The sequence below is a fragment of the Octopus bimaculoides genome, chromosome 14 (genome assembly GCF_046866305.1).
Source record: "Octopus bimaculoides isolate indiv1 chromosome 14, ASM4686630v1, whole genome shotgun sequence".
Classification (NCBI taxonomy): Eukaryota; Metazoa; Mollusca; class Cephalopoda; order Octopoda; family Octopodidae; genus Octopus; species Octopus bimaculoides.
Genome location: NC_142941.1, coordinates 890,586 through 906,424, shown reverse-complemented (window position 1 = coordinate 906,424; position 15,839 = coordinate 890,586). Strand labels below are relative to the sequence as shown.

At 35.4% G+C, this 15,839-nt stretch overlaps 1 protein-coding gene across 1 annotated transcript in view; it reads left to right on the top strand.

Annotated features, from left to right (window-relative positions):
* LOC106879341 (estrogen receptor) overlaps positions 1–15,839 on the top strand; it is a 110,887-nt gene that overhangs the window by 50,423 nt on the left and 44,625 nt on the right. Inside the window, exon 2 of the mRNA XM_089362120.1 lies at positions 4,224–4,304. Within this exon, the coding sequence (XP_089218246.1) occupies positions 4,291–4,304 (14 nt within the window). The 5' untranslated portion in view covers positions 4,224–4,290. The remainder of the gene's footprint in view (positions 1–4,223; positions 4,305–15,839) is intronic.

The window sequence follows — 15,839 nt, the reverse complement described above, 5'->3', positions numbered from 1 at the left end:
GTTCAGGGAGCTCCTACCTCTGCTGGTGACAAGGGGCTTCTCGCTCAGAGTAAAAGGCAGACTGTATGACGCATGTGTACGAACAGCCATGCTACATGGCAGTGAAACATGTGCCGTGACTGCTGAGGGCATGCGTAGGCTAGCAAGGAATGAAGCCAGTATGCTCCGATGGATGTGTAATGTCAGTGTGCATACTAGACAGAGTGTAAGTACCTTGAGAGAAAAGTTGAACCTAAGAAGCATCAGATGTGGTGTGCAAGAGAGATGAAGCGCTGGTATGGTCATGTGGTGAGAATGGATGGGGATAGCTGTGTGAAAAAGTGCCAGACCCTAGCAGTTGAGGGAACCTGTGAACGAGGTAGACCCAGGAAGACCTGGGATGAGGTGGTGAAGCACGACCTTTGAACATTAGACCTCACCAAAGCTATGACTAGTGACCGAGACCTTTGGAAATATTCTGTGCGTGAGAAGACCTGGCAAGCCAAGTGAGACAATGACCCGTGGCCAGGGGTGTAACCAGCCCACTTATGTGTACCTTTCTTTCATTGGACTCTAAACTCTGCTTGCGAAGACCTGTTGAGGCAAGTGAAATCGAAATCAAATCAAATTGGCAAATTCGATGACTGGCACCTATGCCAGTGGAGCGCTAAGAACACCATCCGAGTGTGAATGCTGCCAGAGCAGCTGACTGGCTTCTATGCCAGTGGCATGTAAAAAGCACCATTCGAACGTGATCATTACCAGCATTACCTTACTGGCACGTGAAAAAACATTTGAGCGAGGTCGTTGCCAGTGCTGTTGGATGGCTCCTGTGCAGGTGGCATGTAAAAAACACTACTTGAGCGTGGCCGTTGCCAGTACCGCCTGACTGGCCCAAATGCTGGTGGCACATAAAAGCACCCACTACATTCTCAAAGTGGTTGGCGTTAGGAAGGGCATCCAGCTGTAGAAACTCTGCTAGATCAGATTGGAGTCTGCTGCAGCCATCTGGTTCGCCAGCCATCAGTCAAATCGTCCAACCCATGCTAGCATGGAAAGCAGACGTTAAACAACAACAATGATGATGATGATACAATATTAAGGATTTGAATGAATCAGGTACTTAAATGAAAGGCACCAGGTTGAGTCAAATTAACTTATCATGGGTACCAAAGTACATCCAGTGAAATATTCAGGTTATATGTACAGAGAATTGAGCCCTTATGAGTATTTTAATAGCCTATGGGCTAATCCAAAAGTATACATTGTATTGATCATACTGTATTTGGTGTACTTCAGAATGTCCAACAGGTTGGGAATCCAGTGAGGTGTATTATGAACAAATAAATAACAAATGATGGATAAGTGTCACTTATCCATCATTTGCTATATATCATCATCATGATGATGATGATATATATATATATATATATATATATATATATATATATATATATATATATATATATATATATATATATATATATATATATATATATATATATATATATATATATATAAGCACTTAGATACTTTAGGTTTTGGCCAGAAGACATTTAATTATGTTTCATGCTACAGTCACACTTTGGGTACCATTGCCCATACAGATAAAGAGTTATTGTGTGTAGAGATATATGCATATATATGCATATATGCATATATAGGTAGTTTATCTGGAATTTGTTAAAGGAATTCATTGAAGAACCATGTGAATGTTTTGAGGTTTTTTTCTCTTTCCCTTATGATTGTTGGCATGATGTTAAAGAGAGTAGGGCCAGTTGAGGTGAAATAGTTGTCTTAAGTTTTGTGATGTGAGCATGATTCTTGTAGAGAATAGATGGCATGGGGATCAAACCTTGGGTAAATTTTGAAGTCAGTGCTAACATCAGTTTGGTAGTCATGATGAAATATTTTTCACATCATACAAATGTTACAGCACCCGTGGTGATAGTGCAGGGAGTAGAGATTGAGCTTCTTGAGCGAAACCCAGTAACCAAAACCTGCTATGTCATCAATTTTTCTGTGATTGATCTCTGGAATGCTTCAGTTTTTATAATACATATGTAAGTGTGTATATGAATGTTTATGTTTGTGTAGGGGTGGGGGTGCATGTATATACACATTTATGTGTGTGCATGTATATATATATGTGTGTATGCATGCATGCACCCATACATACACAAGGTGGCAGATAGTACCTTTAAGTGTAGTTACTGCATCTGGGATTGTCACTTGTGTTGGTGTCTGCAATTGACACGACTCTGCCAACGAGATCAAAGCATGACGTTCCAGGTGCAGACTCATGGTTTTGTGAAGACTAATTCATCCAGTGTGTATATGTATAAGTGTGTGTGTGTGTGTGTATATATATATATAAAACCTCTCTCTCTATGTATGTGTCTGTTATATATATATAAAACAATAGACACACACTAATACATACATACATATATATATATATACTTACTTGCAATATATATATATATATATATATATATATATATATATATATAAATATATACACACACACACACATGTATTTATTAGTATGTGTGCTATATGATCATTATGATGATGATCGGTAAAAATTGTTTTAATTTGTTCATGTTAGTGTCAGATGAGTCAGGCCGGCCATTATTACCCCCCCCCCCGACTATTTCTCTTTTAACGACCATTTATATTACCACAGCACCATAACTAACTACTTTGAATCAAGACATATGTACCTCACTTTGTTCTCATCTATAACCCCCCCCCCCACACACACACTGATTAAGTTTCCTGTCAGGACTAATTCCTAGGAAGTCACAGCATGGAAATAGTTATGTCATTAGGTAAAGGCATGTTCTCTTATTACTGCTACTGTTACTGCTACTAAACCAGTTTACACTGAGTGCAGCCAACTTCTTGCACACACACACACACACACACCCTTCTTTTCATATGTGTGTTTTCACAACACACTGTCTACTACTGCATTATTTCATGCCAACTGCTTATTTTCATTTATTCACCACTGCATTCAAATTATAATTTTCATGTAGTAAAAGCTTCTTCTCACGCTGGTTTCTAGATATTCCTGTCTTTGTATAATTTCATACCCACACCTCATTTGCCTTGCTGGTCCTTATTTGAGGAAAATGAAGTTGATATCTATGTGATTTGAACCAACAACATAAAGATAGCATGGTCTAGACTAGACAAACAAAGCAAATACTTCTGAAGTCCTTCACCATACACAAGGGCAATTATTTCTAGGTTCACAATGTTTTAGGTTATTATTGCATGGGTACCACCATATTACTGTTATTTATTTTAAAAGATAATCGACAAAACTGACTAGTCTTCTTCTGACATAAATGTGATCAAATTTTAGAAAGACCCATCCTGATAAATTGTTTAGTATAGCCGTTACAACAGTGCAGTAAGTGGTGGTGGGATGGGTTGGCGGGTGGGTTTTTAGGCATGTGGAACAGTAATCTCCCTTTGAGATACCAAGCACTAGTTCAGCTCTTCCATTTATTTATTGTTACTTAGCCCTACAATAACAAATCATCAGTTATTAGAACCCGGGTTTTTCTCTTCGTCCTATATTTTTGGGATTTTGTTTTATTAAATCAATTTTTTGTTTGAAGTAGTAGAAAATGGTAAGTTGGAAGAATTTCAGTTAAGAATAAATCTCTTCTAAAGGAACTATGTCTAACTCTTGCGTAATGTTATGAAAAACTGAGATTTTGTCAGTAATTATGGACAAAGAAATTATAAACTGATTAACAAGGTTGAGAGAAAATATTCTAATTTATAATTAACAAATTAGTTATATTAAAACGAACTGATTAGAGGATGGAACACATCTGCTGCTTCTGTTTTTGTCTCAGTATTTTTGTAATGGATGACTTTCTACCTTTACTGTGAGAGGATATCTTTATGGGAGGGAGCCACATTTCCTAAGATATGATTGACATCCAGTGAAAAGAAGGGATGATAAACAACACTTCAATAAATTTATTCATAAATTTTGACATGACTAAATGGTGACAGTAAGGTGTATTATTAGTAAGGGGATCCCACCTACCCAACACTCAACAAAAGAAGATGGTGGAATGATATTTCATTGCTGAAATATTATTTCTCTTTGAGAACCTTCTGATAATAAATAGCTATAATACGATAAAGTTTGAAATAGTTGCAGAAATAATGGCGTGAAATATTAACTTAGTAAATCTTGTATATTTCATGGTTAGGATTCACCACCCACAGACAGACGAAGGGCTGGTGCCATGCCTACAGGGTGGTGAGTATGAAAAGAAGATGGATCCCAAAAAGTAAGTTCACCCTGATATCCTCATCCATTGTAGCCCCTCTCTACTACCAACCCAACTAAATCCATCTGTGAACCTTCTTCTTATCATGTCTAACACATAATTAGACCTTACTAACAACCATAACCATTAGATTTTTTTCATATTCCCACCTCCAAATTGTTTTATCCTAATATTCTCAAATTTCTCTCTGGTAATTTTATTTTGATATTTTTTTAAAACTAATTTTATTTATTTATTTTTTTTCTTGATAATATCAATTCTATTCTCTGTTTTCTGAGATACATCTTAGTTTTGTTATGACATAATCTATTTTTTGTTTCATGCGGAATCAATATATTTTAGATAAACCATTGATTGGGAAGCCAGAATGTTAAGCTTATTTAATACCCAATGTTTCATAGCACAGTTTCAGATTTTTATGGCTGGAAACTGGAATTATTGAACATTGAATGATGTGGATTGCTGTGTAGGTTAACCCAACTTCCTGTGTATAGGGTATTTGCTTTAAGTTTTATTTAAGCTCTTCTTTGTAGAATTCAAGGTGGATGGATGCTAATGAGGTGACAGATTTAGTGTCGGAGTCAAGACAGTTCCAGGGATTTGTGTGTGTGTGTGGATGTGTAGGTGCCCCATATGCACACGTATGATTGTATATTTTCATCGCAGGAAACTTAAATCAAGAACCTTTGGAATATTCTACAAATTTTCTCTCATGAATTGGATTAAGAGGATATGAATCAGTTTGCTTTGTTCTTTCTTGAAAAACCTCAGTATTTCCACATTTCTATTCAAATCTATTGTTACATGACTGAGTGCACCTATGACATTAGGTAAAAGTGAGTACCTACAGCTAGGACACAAGAGCTGTAAGTTCTGCATTAGTTCACCAGAGACGTTCTCCTTTCCCTAACTTTAGGTGAGACAGTCACACCTGTTGGGTAGCTAACCTCTAAAACAGTGCCTGACTTTAGTTCTCTCTCTCAGAGAACAGTGTCAGGTCTGTTATGTGTGCACTGGATAGCTATCTTTATTGGAATATATCACCAATATTCCTTCTTATTGACAGATATGGATACATTGTGTGTGTCAGTGGGTATACAAGGGTTTGTCACTTGGGTAATACAGAAATATAACAAAGAAAAATGCCAGGAATACATAAAACTAACTGGTATGTATATGTGAAAAGTGAGTATCAGGGCATGAGTGAGATGAGATGTGATGAGTGAGTGAAACATGTAAATAATCCAACAACAAAAGAGGTTTGTCTAATTAATTAAATTTCTCCCCCAATGGAAGTATTGTGAGTGACAACTGATAAATGTGAATGTCTCTTCTTCATTGATTTGTTCATATTTATTTATTCTTTCATTCTGTGGCCATGCTAGAGCTCTACCTTAAAGTCATATCAACTCTAGCTTTATTAATCTCTATTTATCAAGTGGCTAAGTCACCTTTTAATGTGACGGAATGTAATTACTAGTAAGCATAAATGCATGCACACACATACATGGTTGTCTGTACAGTTTCCATCTACCAAATTGCACTCATTGGTCAGGTTGAAACTATAATTGTTTGCCTGAGGAGCCATGTAATGGGATCAACTCCATGTGTTTCTGAGACAAACTGTCATATGGTTATGTCTGCTATACCTTAATTAATTAATTGAAATCAATTAGCTTGTCATCTCTCCCCCTTTGTTCCTTATTAGAGAAATATTTCACATTTTCTCTATAATTGATTCAGTAGCCAAGTTAACTGAGTTTGTTGACTTGCTGGACGTAACAATTTCCTATCCCTCATCTCACACCTGTCCATTGGATAATGTAGTCCTGTAATATGTCTGACTAAAAGAGGGTGTGGTTACAGCTGGAAGCTGTTTTCTCTTGATTCTCTTCAACAATAGTTCACCCCGGGTTAAACAACAACAACACGTTTCAGAAATTCTTTTACATATTCTCTTTCAATTTATATTTTAGAGTCTGTGATAAATTGGGGTTCTTTAGTAATAAATGTTTGAAGTCTTAATTAATATAAGAGCTAAATTGGCAGGGATGTTGAAGTAGTGAATGAAATACTTTGCTCTATTTATTCCTCCTGCTTCTCTTTGTGTTCACAGTTCAAATCCCTCTGAGGTCAACTTTGCTTTTCATTCCTCCAGGGTTGAGTTAGGGTTGGATTGTTTGAACATTGGTCAGGATACCTTGTGGTATTGGTCCTGCCTTTTTGCTTTCTGTCTTAAATTCCATCATGGCTTACTTGTGCAGTAGAGTTAATGCATCACCAGGCCCTTGGAGGGCTTTAGCTTTCAAATCAGGTCTCCAGTTTAGGGATACCTCCCTCCAACTGATCTCAGAGATCCCGTTATGGAGTTGCTCTTATTTCTGATTGAGCCTGTATGTTCTGTGAGTGCATACACATGCAGTCAGACATACTGTAGGATGGTTACAGATGTTATTTAACTTTTTTTTCTTGCTATTTAGTTGGAGGGAAGAGCAGCAGCTTATTAAATATTATTATTATTATTATTATTATTAAGGTGGTGAGCTGGCAGAATGGTTAGGATGCTGGGCGAAATGCTTCACAACATTTTTTCTGTCCTTATGTTCTGAGTTCAAATTCTGCTGAAGTTGACTTTGCCTTTCATCCTTTTGGAGTCCAATAAAAATAAAGTACCAGTTAAGTCCTAGGGTCAATGAATCCAAGTAACCTCTCCCTTCTCTTAAAAGTACTGGCCTTGTACTAAAACCTCGATTATTTACCTTTCATCCTCTCAGGGTTGATAATATAAAGTACCAGTCAAGCACCGGGGTGTGTGTGTGTGTGTGTGTGTGTGTGTGTGTGTGTGTGTGTGTGTGTGCTGTAATCGACTAACCCCATTCCCCAAATTTTGGGCTTTGTGTCTATATTTGAAACAATTGTTGTCAATCCTCCTGTTTGTCTCCTCTAACAACACATCATTTCAACATCACATTCATGTGTGTGTGTGTGTGTGTGTTTTCGTATCATAGCCAACTACACTATTGTTATGTTTTTACTGTAAATTACTCACACCAGACTTCTTTGTTCTTGTTATTATACTCTACACGAAACAAGTGCTAATCATTAGCTAGATTAAAATTACCTTTTATATTTTCATAACTATATCTTTTCTCTCTGGAGAACAGTTTTTATCATTAAAATAATACATTTTAGAACTTTATGTCTTACTAACTGATGCTATTTGTTTCTAATTTACTTTATTGTTTTACTAAAGTGATAATCAGCAATATTTTATTATCTCCGAACTTCAAACCCATCATCATATTCCTTACATTGTTAGTGATAGTTAATGATGTAGCCAAGTAAGGAATAAGTGTATGTCAAAAGTTGTCTACATTTCTAACTTAAACCTGTATTATTATTTAAAATAAACCTTCACTGAAATTTCAAACACCATTTGTAATGATGGCGATATTTTAGTGACAGTGTTTAGTGTCAGAGATGCCTGTAGAGGTGGTGTTGTGCATACTGTGTTGGTCAAAGAATTAATTAGAAAACAGTTCACCTTCCAGTATTGTGTAACCAATGTAGCAACTATGGTTTATAGCTCACTCCCTACACTCCGTCTTTCAATATAGATTTTCTTTTTTTTTTTTGTTGTTATCTATTTAGTGTGTTTGATGTCTGAATCTGCTACATTTATTGCACAAATCCAATGAAACAATCTATAACATCTACCATTGACATTTTAGGGTTGGATAAAAGTTTGTCTTTTGCTTTAGATATTTGTGAAAAAAATAATTGCCTGTGATACTACTTTAATGATAATTAGTTTTACCTTCGTCTATATAGCATTGCTGATTGATCTAGTTTTATAGCAGTCACCTTCTTTCATTAATTTTAATTATTCTAACTAGTTTTTGATTTTTAATTTAATGTATTTTACAATTTGGAAAATTAAAAATTTCAGCATCTTTGAATTTATATCAAAAACCAATTTGATTGAATTTATCATGTTAGTTAATTAAATATTAGCCGTAATTTATTCCAGTTAAACAACTAATCAAAGGATTACTCTGTTCAGTGTGACAATTCTTTAGTTTCCCTGCTTCTAACAAAAATACTTTGGCTTCTTCAAAAGTTTTCTTTTTCTCTTAAGTTGAATGTAATTTTGTTTAACCTTTCACTTCAAATAGAAGTCATTGACCTTCAGCCTTTAATTAGCAAATTTATTACAATTATCACACATGTGCATGCAGAGAGAGAGAGAGAGAGAGAGAGAGAGAGAGAGTCTGATGTAAACAGCTTCTTATGGTTTCTTGGTTATTTCTGTTAGTTTTCGTTGTGTCAATGTAAGGAGTTGTTTCTTTCCTGTCATGACAGGATAATAATATTGCTACTCGGAATTGGGGGTTCTTATGTAACCAAACCTGTCGATATAGTCAAACATTTAAACATGGTAGGCTGCAAACATTGACTATATTCAGCCCAAGTTAGGTTTAGTGGGTGGAATACCATACATTGATTTCTTGCAAAATAGAGATACTGCATTTAAAAACAAACCTCAATCTTACACGCACCTCATTTTCTCTCTCTTTCTCTCCTCCACCTCTCTCTCTCTCTCTCTCTCTCTCTTATATATATATATATATATATATATATATATATATATATATATATATATATATAAAAATAGAATGTATGTAAGTATATATTAGTGACTTGTTAGTTTTTAATAAGAAAATTAAATAAGGAGCTAACTGCACCGTTCTCTTGCATTGCTATAAACTGGCAGTCATAGCAGCTTTCTTCAACAAGGAGCTGATCCCAATATGTGTGTGTTTGTGTGCGTGTGTGTGCATGCGTGCGTGCATGTGCGCGCGCACATTGCATACAGCCATTCTCTTATGTGTTTCACACACAGCATTGGCTTATTCTGTTTGTCTGTAGTATGTACACATGTTACTTTTCAACTGCACACAGTATTCTATACCCTATCCTATTTCTCATTTACTTGTTACTAACTTATTTCAATGAGATATTGCAGTTTACAGTTGGGTTTGGGGATTGGGTTTCCAGTTAACTTGCATCTACAGCGCATGTCTTGCTTCCCTTGTGCTGGTGCCAGTAGTAGTAGTAGTAGTAGTAGTAGTAATATTAGCAGCAGCAGTTGCAGTAATAGTGGTAGTAGTAGTGGTATTGGTAGTGGTGGTGGTAGTAGTACTAGTAGTAGTAGTAGTAGTAGTAGTAGTAGTAGTCGTTGGACAGGTCAACACCAGTTTTGCTGGTACATGTCTCTACCAGCTTTACTGTCTTTTACTTCTAACATAGATGTTACTATTGATAGTTGGCTGTTTAATATTATAAGAAGCGCGCGCCTGTGCCTGCCCACACACACACACACACACACTCGCTTTACTTTTTCTCAGCCATCTCCCTCTCCATTTTCTCTTTCTTTCTCTCTCTCTCTCTCTCACCATCCATTCTTTATCTTAGCTATGAATTCCAACTTACTGCATTAGTAACTTAACTTTCTGTATGTTTATATATTTACTTTTACTTAACTGACTTTACAGACAGACATCCACTTTTACATAACCAGTCTGTCATATGGGAGTGGATGTGCCATATATAACATAGACATTCAATTATGTATGTGTGTGTGTGTAGCCGCTCACTTTTGCATCAAAGTCCCCTTTTAAGATAGTTAGGTGTAAATTGAGTGAGATTTGGCTGCTTTTCTAGCAACCATATAGAGGTTCCTTCTTTAGTTTTGATGTTGAGTTAATATTGTAAAAGAACATGACAATAGTAAATCTTATTTTTTGTTTGTTTGCTGAAATTAAAACAATGAGTGCAACTTCTTTACTATGAAATATTGCTCAACTCACAGCCCTCTCTATTAAACCAGATTATTTAGATTAGAGTGGCCTGACTTGTTCAGTATTTCTTCTTTGTCAGCGATCTGTTTTGTTATTCCACTTTTATCTTCACTTAATTATCTTTTAAAACATTCCTTCAAACCTAATTCGCTGTTCACCTCTAATTTGGTTCCTTTATAATATAGTATATTTCTCTACATATCACATTGTACCTCTCTATATTATCATACTACCTCTCTGTCTAAATATCACACAGCACCTCATTAACCTATTTCTCCCTCAATATGTATCTATTTTAACAGCATCCAGCCATTTCACTTATCTTGGTTCTGCTACAATCTCTGCTATTCTTATCATTATATACTATTATCTTTTGAAGTTACTCTTGCTAAAAATTTAAAAACAATTCTCCGTTCCCCTGTCATTTATGTTTGATTCAGTTATATTTCTTAAGGTTAATTAGTTAATGTAATTCTGTGAGATATAAAGTTGTGGCTAATTTAAAATATTAATTTAATGTGAAACAATACTTCGGAAAAGTTAACTTTGAGTAGATGTCTTTGTAATAGTATTAAATTGACATTGACTTCTTCTTGAAATTTGCTTTATGACTCCCTATAACTTCATTATATCATTGTCTCCCTGTAGACAACCACACTCTGAATGACAGCTACATACAGACAGACAGACAAACTTTTCTCAAGTTCCAAATGTGAATTTATCTGTGTTAACTACATCCCAAAGATGGAGCCTTGTATCTTTGTTGGAAATCGGCTCCCTCCTCAGTGGAATTAAAAAATAGAAGACACACACACATACCAGTCAGTCAGTTACCTTGTGCATGCATGTTGTAGAAAACTGCAATGTGACAGTTCCTAGATGGCTACTGATTTTGTGTGTGCATATATATATACACACACACACACACACAGACACTTTTATGTGTATAGACTGGAAGAGAGAAACAGGATGTTGTCACCTGTGTGCTTTTCATAGAAAAGCAAGTTTCAGTGATTCAAATTGTGATTGCAAGTCTACACTCATTTGGACTGTGTGAAATAGAATTTATTTACAGTCTATTTCTTAAAGAATTGCTTTGTTTTGCAACATACAACTTCTAGAAACCAGGTGGTTGGCCTAGTTTAAGTATCGTGTGTGGGTCATATGACTAATATTGAGGCTGAGCAAGTGCACAACACAGATGCTTGTAGGGAGAAGCGAGTGTGGGGTGGTCCAGCACAGGAGAGGAGAAATGATGTCTGCACCAGTGATGGGTGGCAGCACTAACTACTTTGCATTGTGAGAGAGAAAGAGGGTTTGTGAATTTGAAGGAAATGCACACGTAGGAAAAAGAAAGGAAAACAATAACAATTGATTTCGGGCAGATTTTTTTCCTCTTAGTCCTTGTTCCTTCTTTAGATGTGTTTGTCATTTCCTTCTCACACCAACACACAACTATCTGCCCGTCACCACCCCACACATTGTTATTCAGGGTACTGCTATGTACTTCATATTCCTGGGTATGGTGTGAGAGAAGCAAGAGAGTTGTATTATGAAGAGGCGCAGGGAAAATAGAAAACACTGTTTGCTGCAGCCTGCTTTCTCTGCTTTGTTGGCTTTTGTGTGTGTGTGTGTGTGTGTGTGTTAGATTTTTCTCTATGAGATCTCTGCTTTGCTCACGCTGTCCATGTGTAGTCACTGTTACTTTGCTCGTTTCTCATGGCTTTCTTACTGATTCTTTTGGGAAAATGGGGATTGTTAAATGGCCAAAGTGGGCCTTTGGTCAACATGATCTTTCTCTCATTTTAATTTACCCTGACACTTCTTCTGTCAAAAGGAATTTACAAATTGTCTACGAATTGAATGACCCCCCCACACCCACCCTTCTCACTGCATCTACTGCTTTTTACAAATAGAAAATTGAAATAAAAAAAAAAAATGTAACTTTTGTTGGTTTTTAAATTATTCTCACACCTTGTGTAATCATAAATGTGCACATGCGCTTCTGCACATATGCATACACCAATACAAAAGCCGATGCAGTATCATTCTTTTTTCATCTGCACACGTGCAGAAATGTGTACACATATACATCTAACACTGTTGTAGACAGCAAAATGTATAAAGATACTTAAATACTTTATTTTGTACAAAATTCTGATTTTGTACAAAATTCTTATTGGTTATTAATAACAAATTAGTTTTCCAATATTTGTCTTATGTAATTGAACAGTGAGAAAGATGAGGCATGCACAACATGAACAAGTGAAAGCTTAAGCTGTTTAAGCTCCTACTATTTACACCCAAATTCTGCTGACGCCATTTTATATATCATGCAATTGCTTGGTTGTTTAAGCGGTTAAATATTTTGTTTAATTTTACTCCTCTAACTGACCACTGGACAAAGGCTTGTAGGGATGGAAGAAAGTTGATCTTTTCTCAGACATGTTTTTTTGGACTAAATGATGAAGAGCTGAACAATTGTGTTGTCTAGCTGGCCTGTCACTGCACAGTTGTCTATCGTACTGTTGAGACAGTAGACCTGAACGGTATGAATAACTGACCACTCCAGCTATCTTCTTCTTCTTCTTATTATTATTATTATTATGATCATCATCATCAAAATATACTCTCTACAGATGACCACTTGGTTTACACATTAACAAAACAGTTACAAAAGGTAAACATTAAATGTATTCCGTAAACTATTTTTTAAAAATTCAAACTTATTTTCCATAACTCTATCAGTTTGTCCCCTTTCTGTTGAAACCGGTTCACAGTCTTCTCTTTACAACTTACACATTTCTTTTGTTTTTGTACACACAGATCATACTTTATGTTGTGTTAAATATTTCTTCTCTTATCTAATGTTCTCGTTCATTCTGCGATGTATTTGCTCGACTTCTTTCTTGCGTTTCTCATACACATAACAAATACCATGAAATTCTTCAGAGCATTTCTTTGTTATCTAATTAAATAATTTGTCTCATTAACGTGTTTGAAGTTGTGTAGTTTATTAAGCCTCCAGCTGGTGTCAGTGAACATTTTGAAAGAAATTTTTATTTAATTTTACATAAAAGTGACAGTATTGATTACAAAAAAGATGTTGGTATATTTCAGTTTTGCAATGCTTCAGTGTTTGCTGTGAATCTTGTTTAGTTTGTTCAGTCTGTAACAGTGAAATATCAGGTGTAATTAACAGCCAGTTCTCTAGAGATTGATTAGTTCCCTTTGCCATCATTTCTAAATTTTATTTAAATGGAAATAGAAGTCATACTTAAAAAGTTATGGAGATAAGCAAGTGTTTTTAAGTTATCTCTAGATGAGATAATTCTAGGTATCTCAAATTATGTTGAGATCGTATTTCATTGGTGTAAAAACTTTGCATATCTTATGGAAATTATTTAAAATGTGAACATCCCAAATCACATTCTTCCTTTTCGAACTCTCAAATGTTTCCCTGTGTTGCTCCTCAATACAACCAGACTTGAGAGTTCTTTAATAACAAATGTGAACAACTGAGAAGTTTTTCCTTCATAGATTGTTTTATTGGACATTGTTAACATATTGTTTCCCCCTCATCTCATATGTCTTCCTTTTTCTTAGAGATTACCCTTGAAAGATGTCTCAACTTGTCATCTCCTTCTTGTTTTCTTTTCTTTATACATAGCACACTCTATACATCTATAAACACACACAAAGTGCTTGTGTGTATGTACACACACATGTATATACGCAGTATATATACACAGTATATACAATAAACACACACACTGACTACATGCTGACCTCTGTCCACATCTCACATGCTATTCTCAGTCCTCTGGAGCTGAATCAGAGTCATTTCTCACTTTGAACACTTTATACATTTGCACACTTGCTACGCGGCGTCTGTTTGTAAGGTTAAACAAATTCTGTTGTTTACACGTATGAAGAATGTTTTCTAGATTTTCTCTGGAGACACTCTCCTTCTCAAACTCCTCATGAATCGACTTCATACATTGGAGTAGAACCAACAGACAATAGATTCTCAGTTTATACTCATTACTCCTTAAATTCATCTTCTATGTGTTACACTGCCATTTCTTGACCATTCATTCCTTTCCATTGTACCCACAATTCCAAAACACCAACTGCCCTCTGCAATAATCACTTGACATCAAATTCATATTACTTCTGTCCTCTGCATTTTCTGTTTATTTTCAAAACTTGGTCTCTCTTTAGCCCAGATCATATAAGTTACATAGAACAGAAACTGAATTTCTTTTCTATTGTGTTTTCTTAGTTTTCCATTTGCTGACAGCTGGCATCATTTCATTATATTTTCTCTCTCATTAATCCTGTAATTATTTCACACTTCTACTTCACTAAATAACAAAGATCCATTCAATTTGGAAGACAACTGTCACATTTTGGTATTGTTGTAATAATGTTCAAGGTAGTTGAGGAGTGTTTAGCTTGAGTAGAGCCTGAATGCTATCAACCTAGTTTAGATCTCAGAACATTTTGTAATATTTTGGAGACCAGAAAAAAGTGAAAATTCCGATTCCGATAATGATTTCAATAAACCAAACAATTTTTCATATTATTGTCATAGATTTAATTTTGTTCAACGAGAATGCTTTCTGATTAATATATAATTCCTGCTTAGGGTGGCGAGTTGGCAGAATCATTAGCACGCTGGGCAAAATACTCAGCAGCATTTTGTCTGTCTTTATGTTCTGAGTTCAAATGCTGCCAAGGACAATTTTACCTTTCATCCTTTCGGGGTCAATAAAATAAGTACCAGCTGGACACTGGGGTCGATGTAATTGATTTAACCCTCACCTGAAATTGTTGAGTGAAAATTTGAAACTAATATATTTCTTTTGCTTAATGCTACTCATTTGTTATTTGAAATCAAAATGTTTAATCACATCTCTGGGGATTTTAGCGATTTTTTTCCTCCTCTTTCTTGCAACTTGACAATTTCTGGAATAAGATTTATAATCACCTTTTGAGTGAATGATTCGTAATTGGTTGCTTTGAATTATTGAATAAAATTGTTGAGTCCCAGGGAGAGACTTAGAGATGTTTGTGTGTGCGTGTGATGTATTACTCTAATAATACTGAAACAGATGTATTGGGTTCACTTGATTTGGAAACGGGCCTGGATACAATCTGCTGATATTAAATCCTACAACACTGTCATTACTTTACCACATTTTCAAAATATTCAAAACAAAAATGTTCATTATGAACTTATTGTAAATTGAAAAGTGGAGAACCATGAAATTCAATCAGGAATGGCTAAGAAGAAAATTATTCTGACTTGTATATGGAAACAAATTTATGTTCAACTTTCTGACACATAATTAAACTTTAAGAGGACTTTTTCAGTATTTAATTCAAACTAGTATGACATTCAAGAGGACAACATTGCTATAAGCAGGTCAGAGGTTAGGGAGCTGACAACACTTCTGTGACCACTTTATATAATGGAGAGTTGAGAGGACAACATTTCTGTGATCAGCTTTTACAATAGGGAGATAAGAGGGCAACGTTTCTGTGCCAAGTTTATATAGTAGGGAGTTGAGAGGATAACATATCTGTGAGAAGTTTATATAATAGGGAGTTGACTGGACAAAATTTCTGTGACTGGTGTATATAATAGGGAGTTGACAGGACAATATTT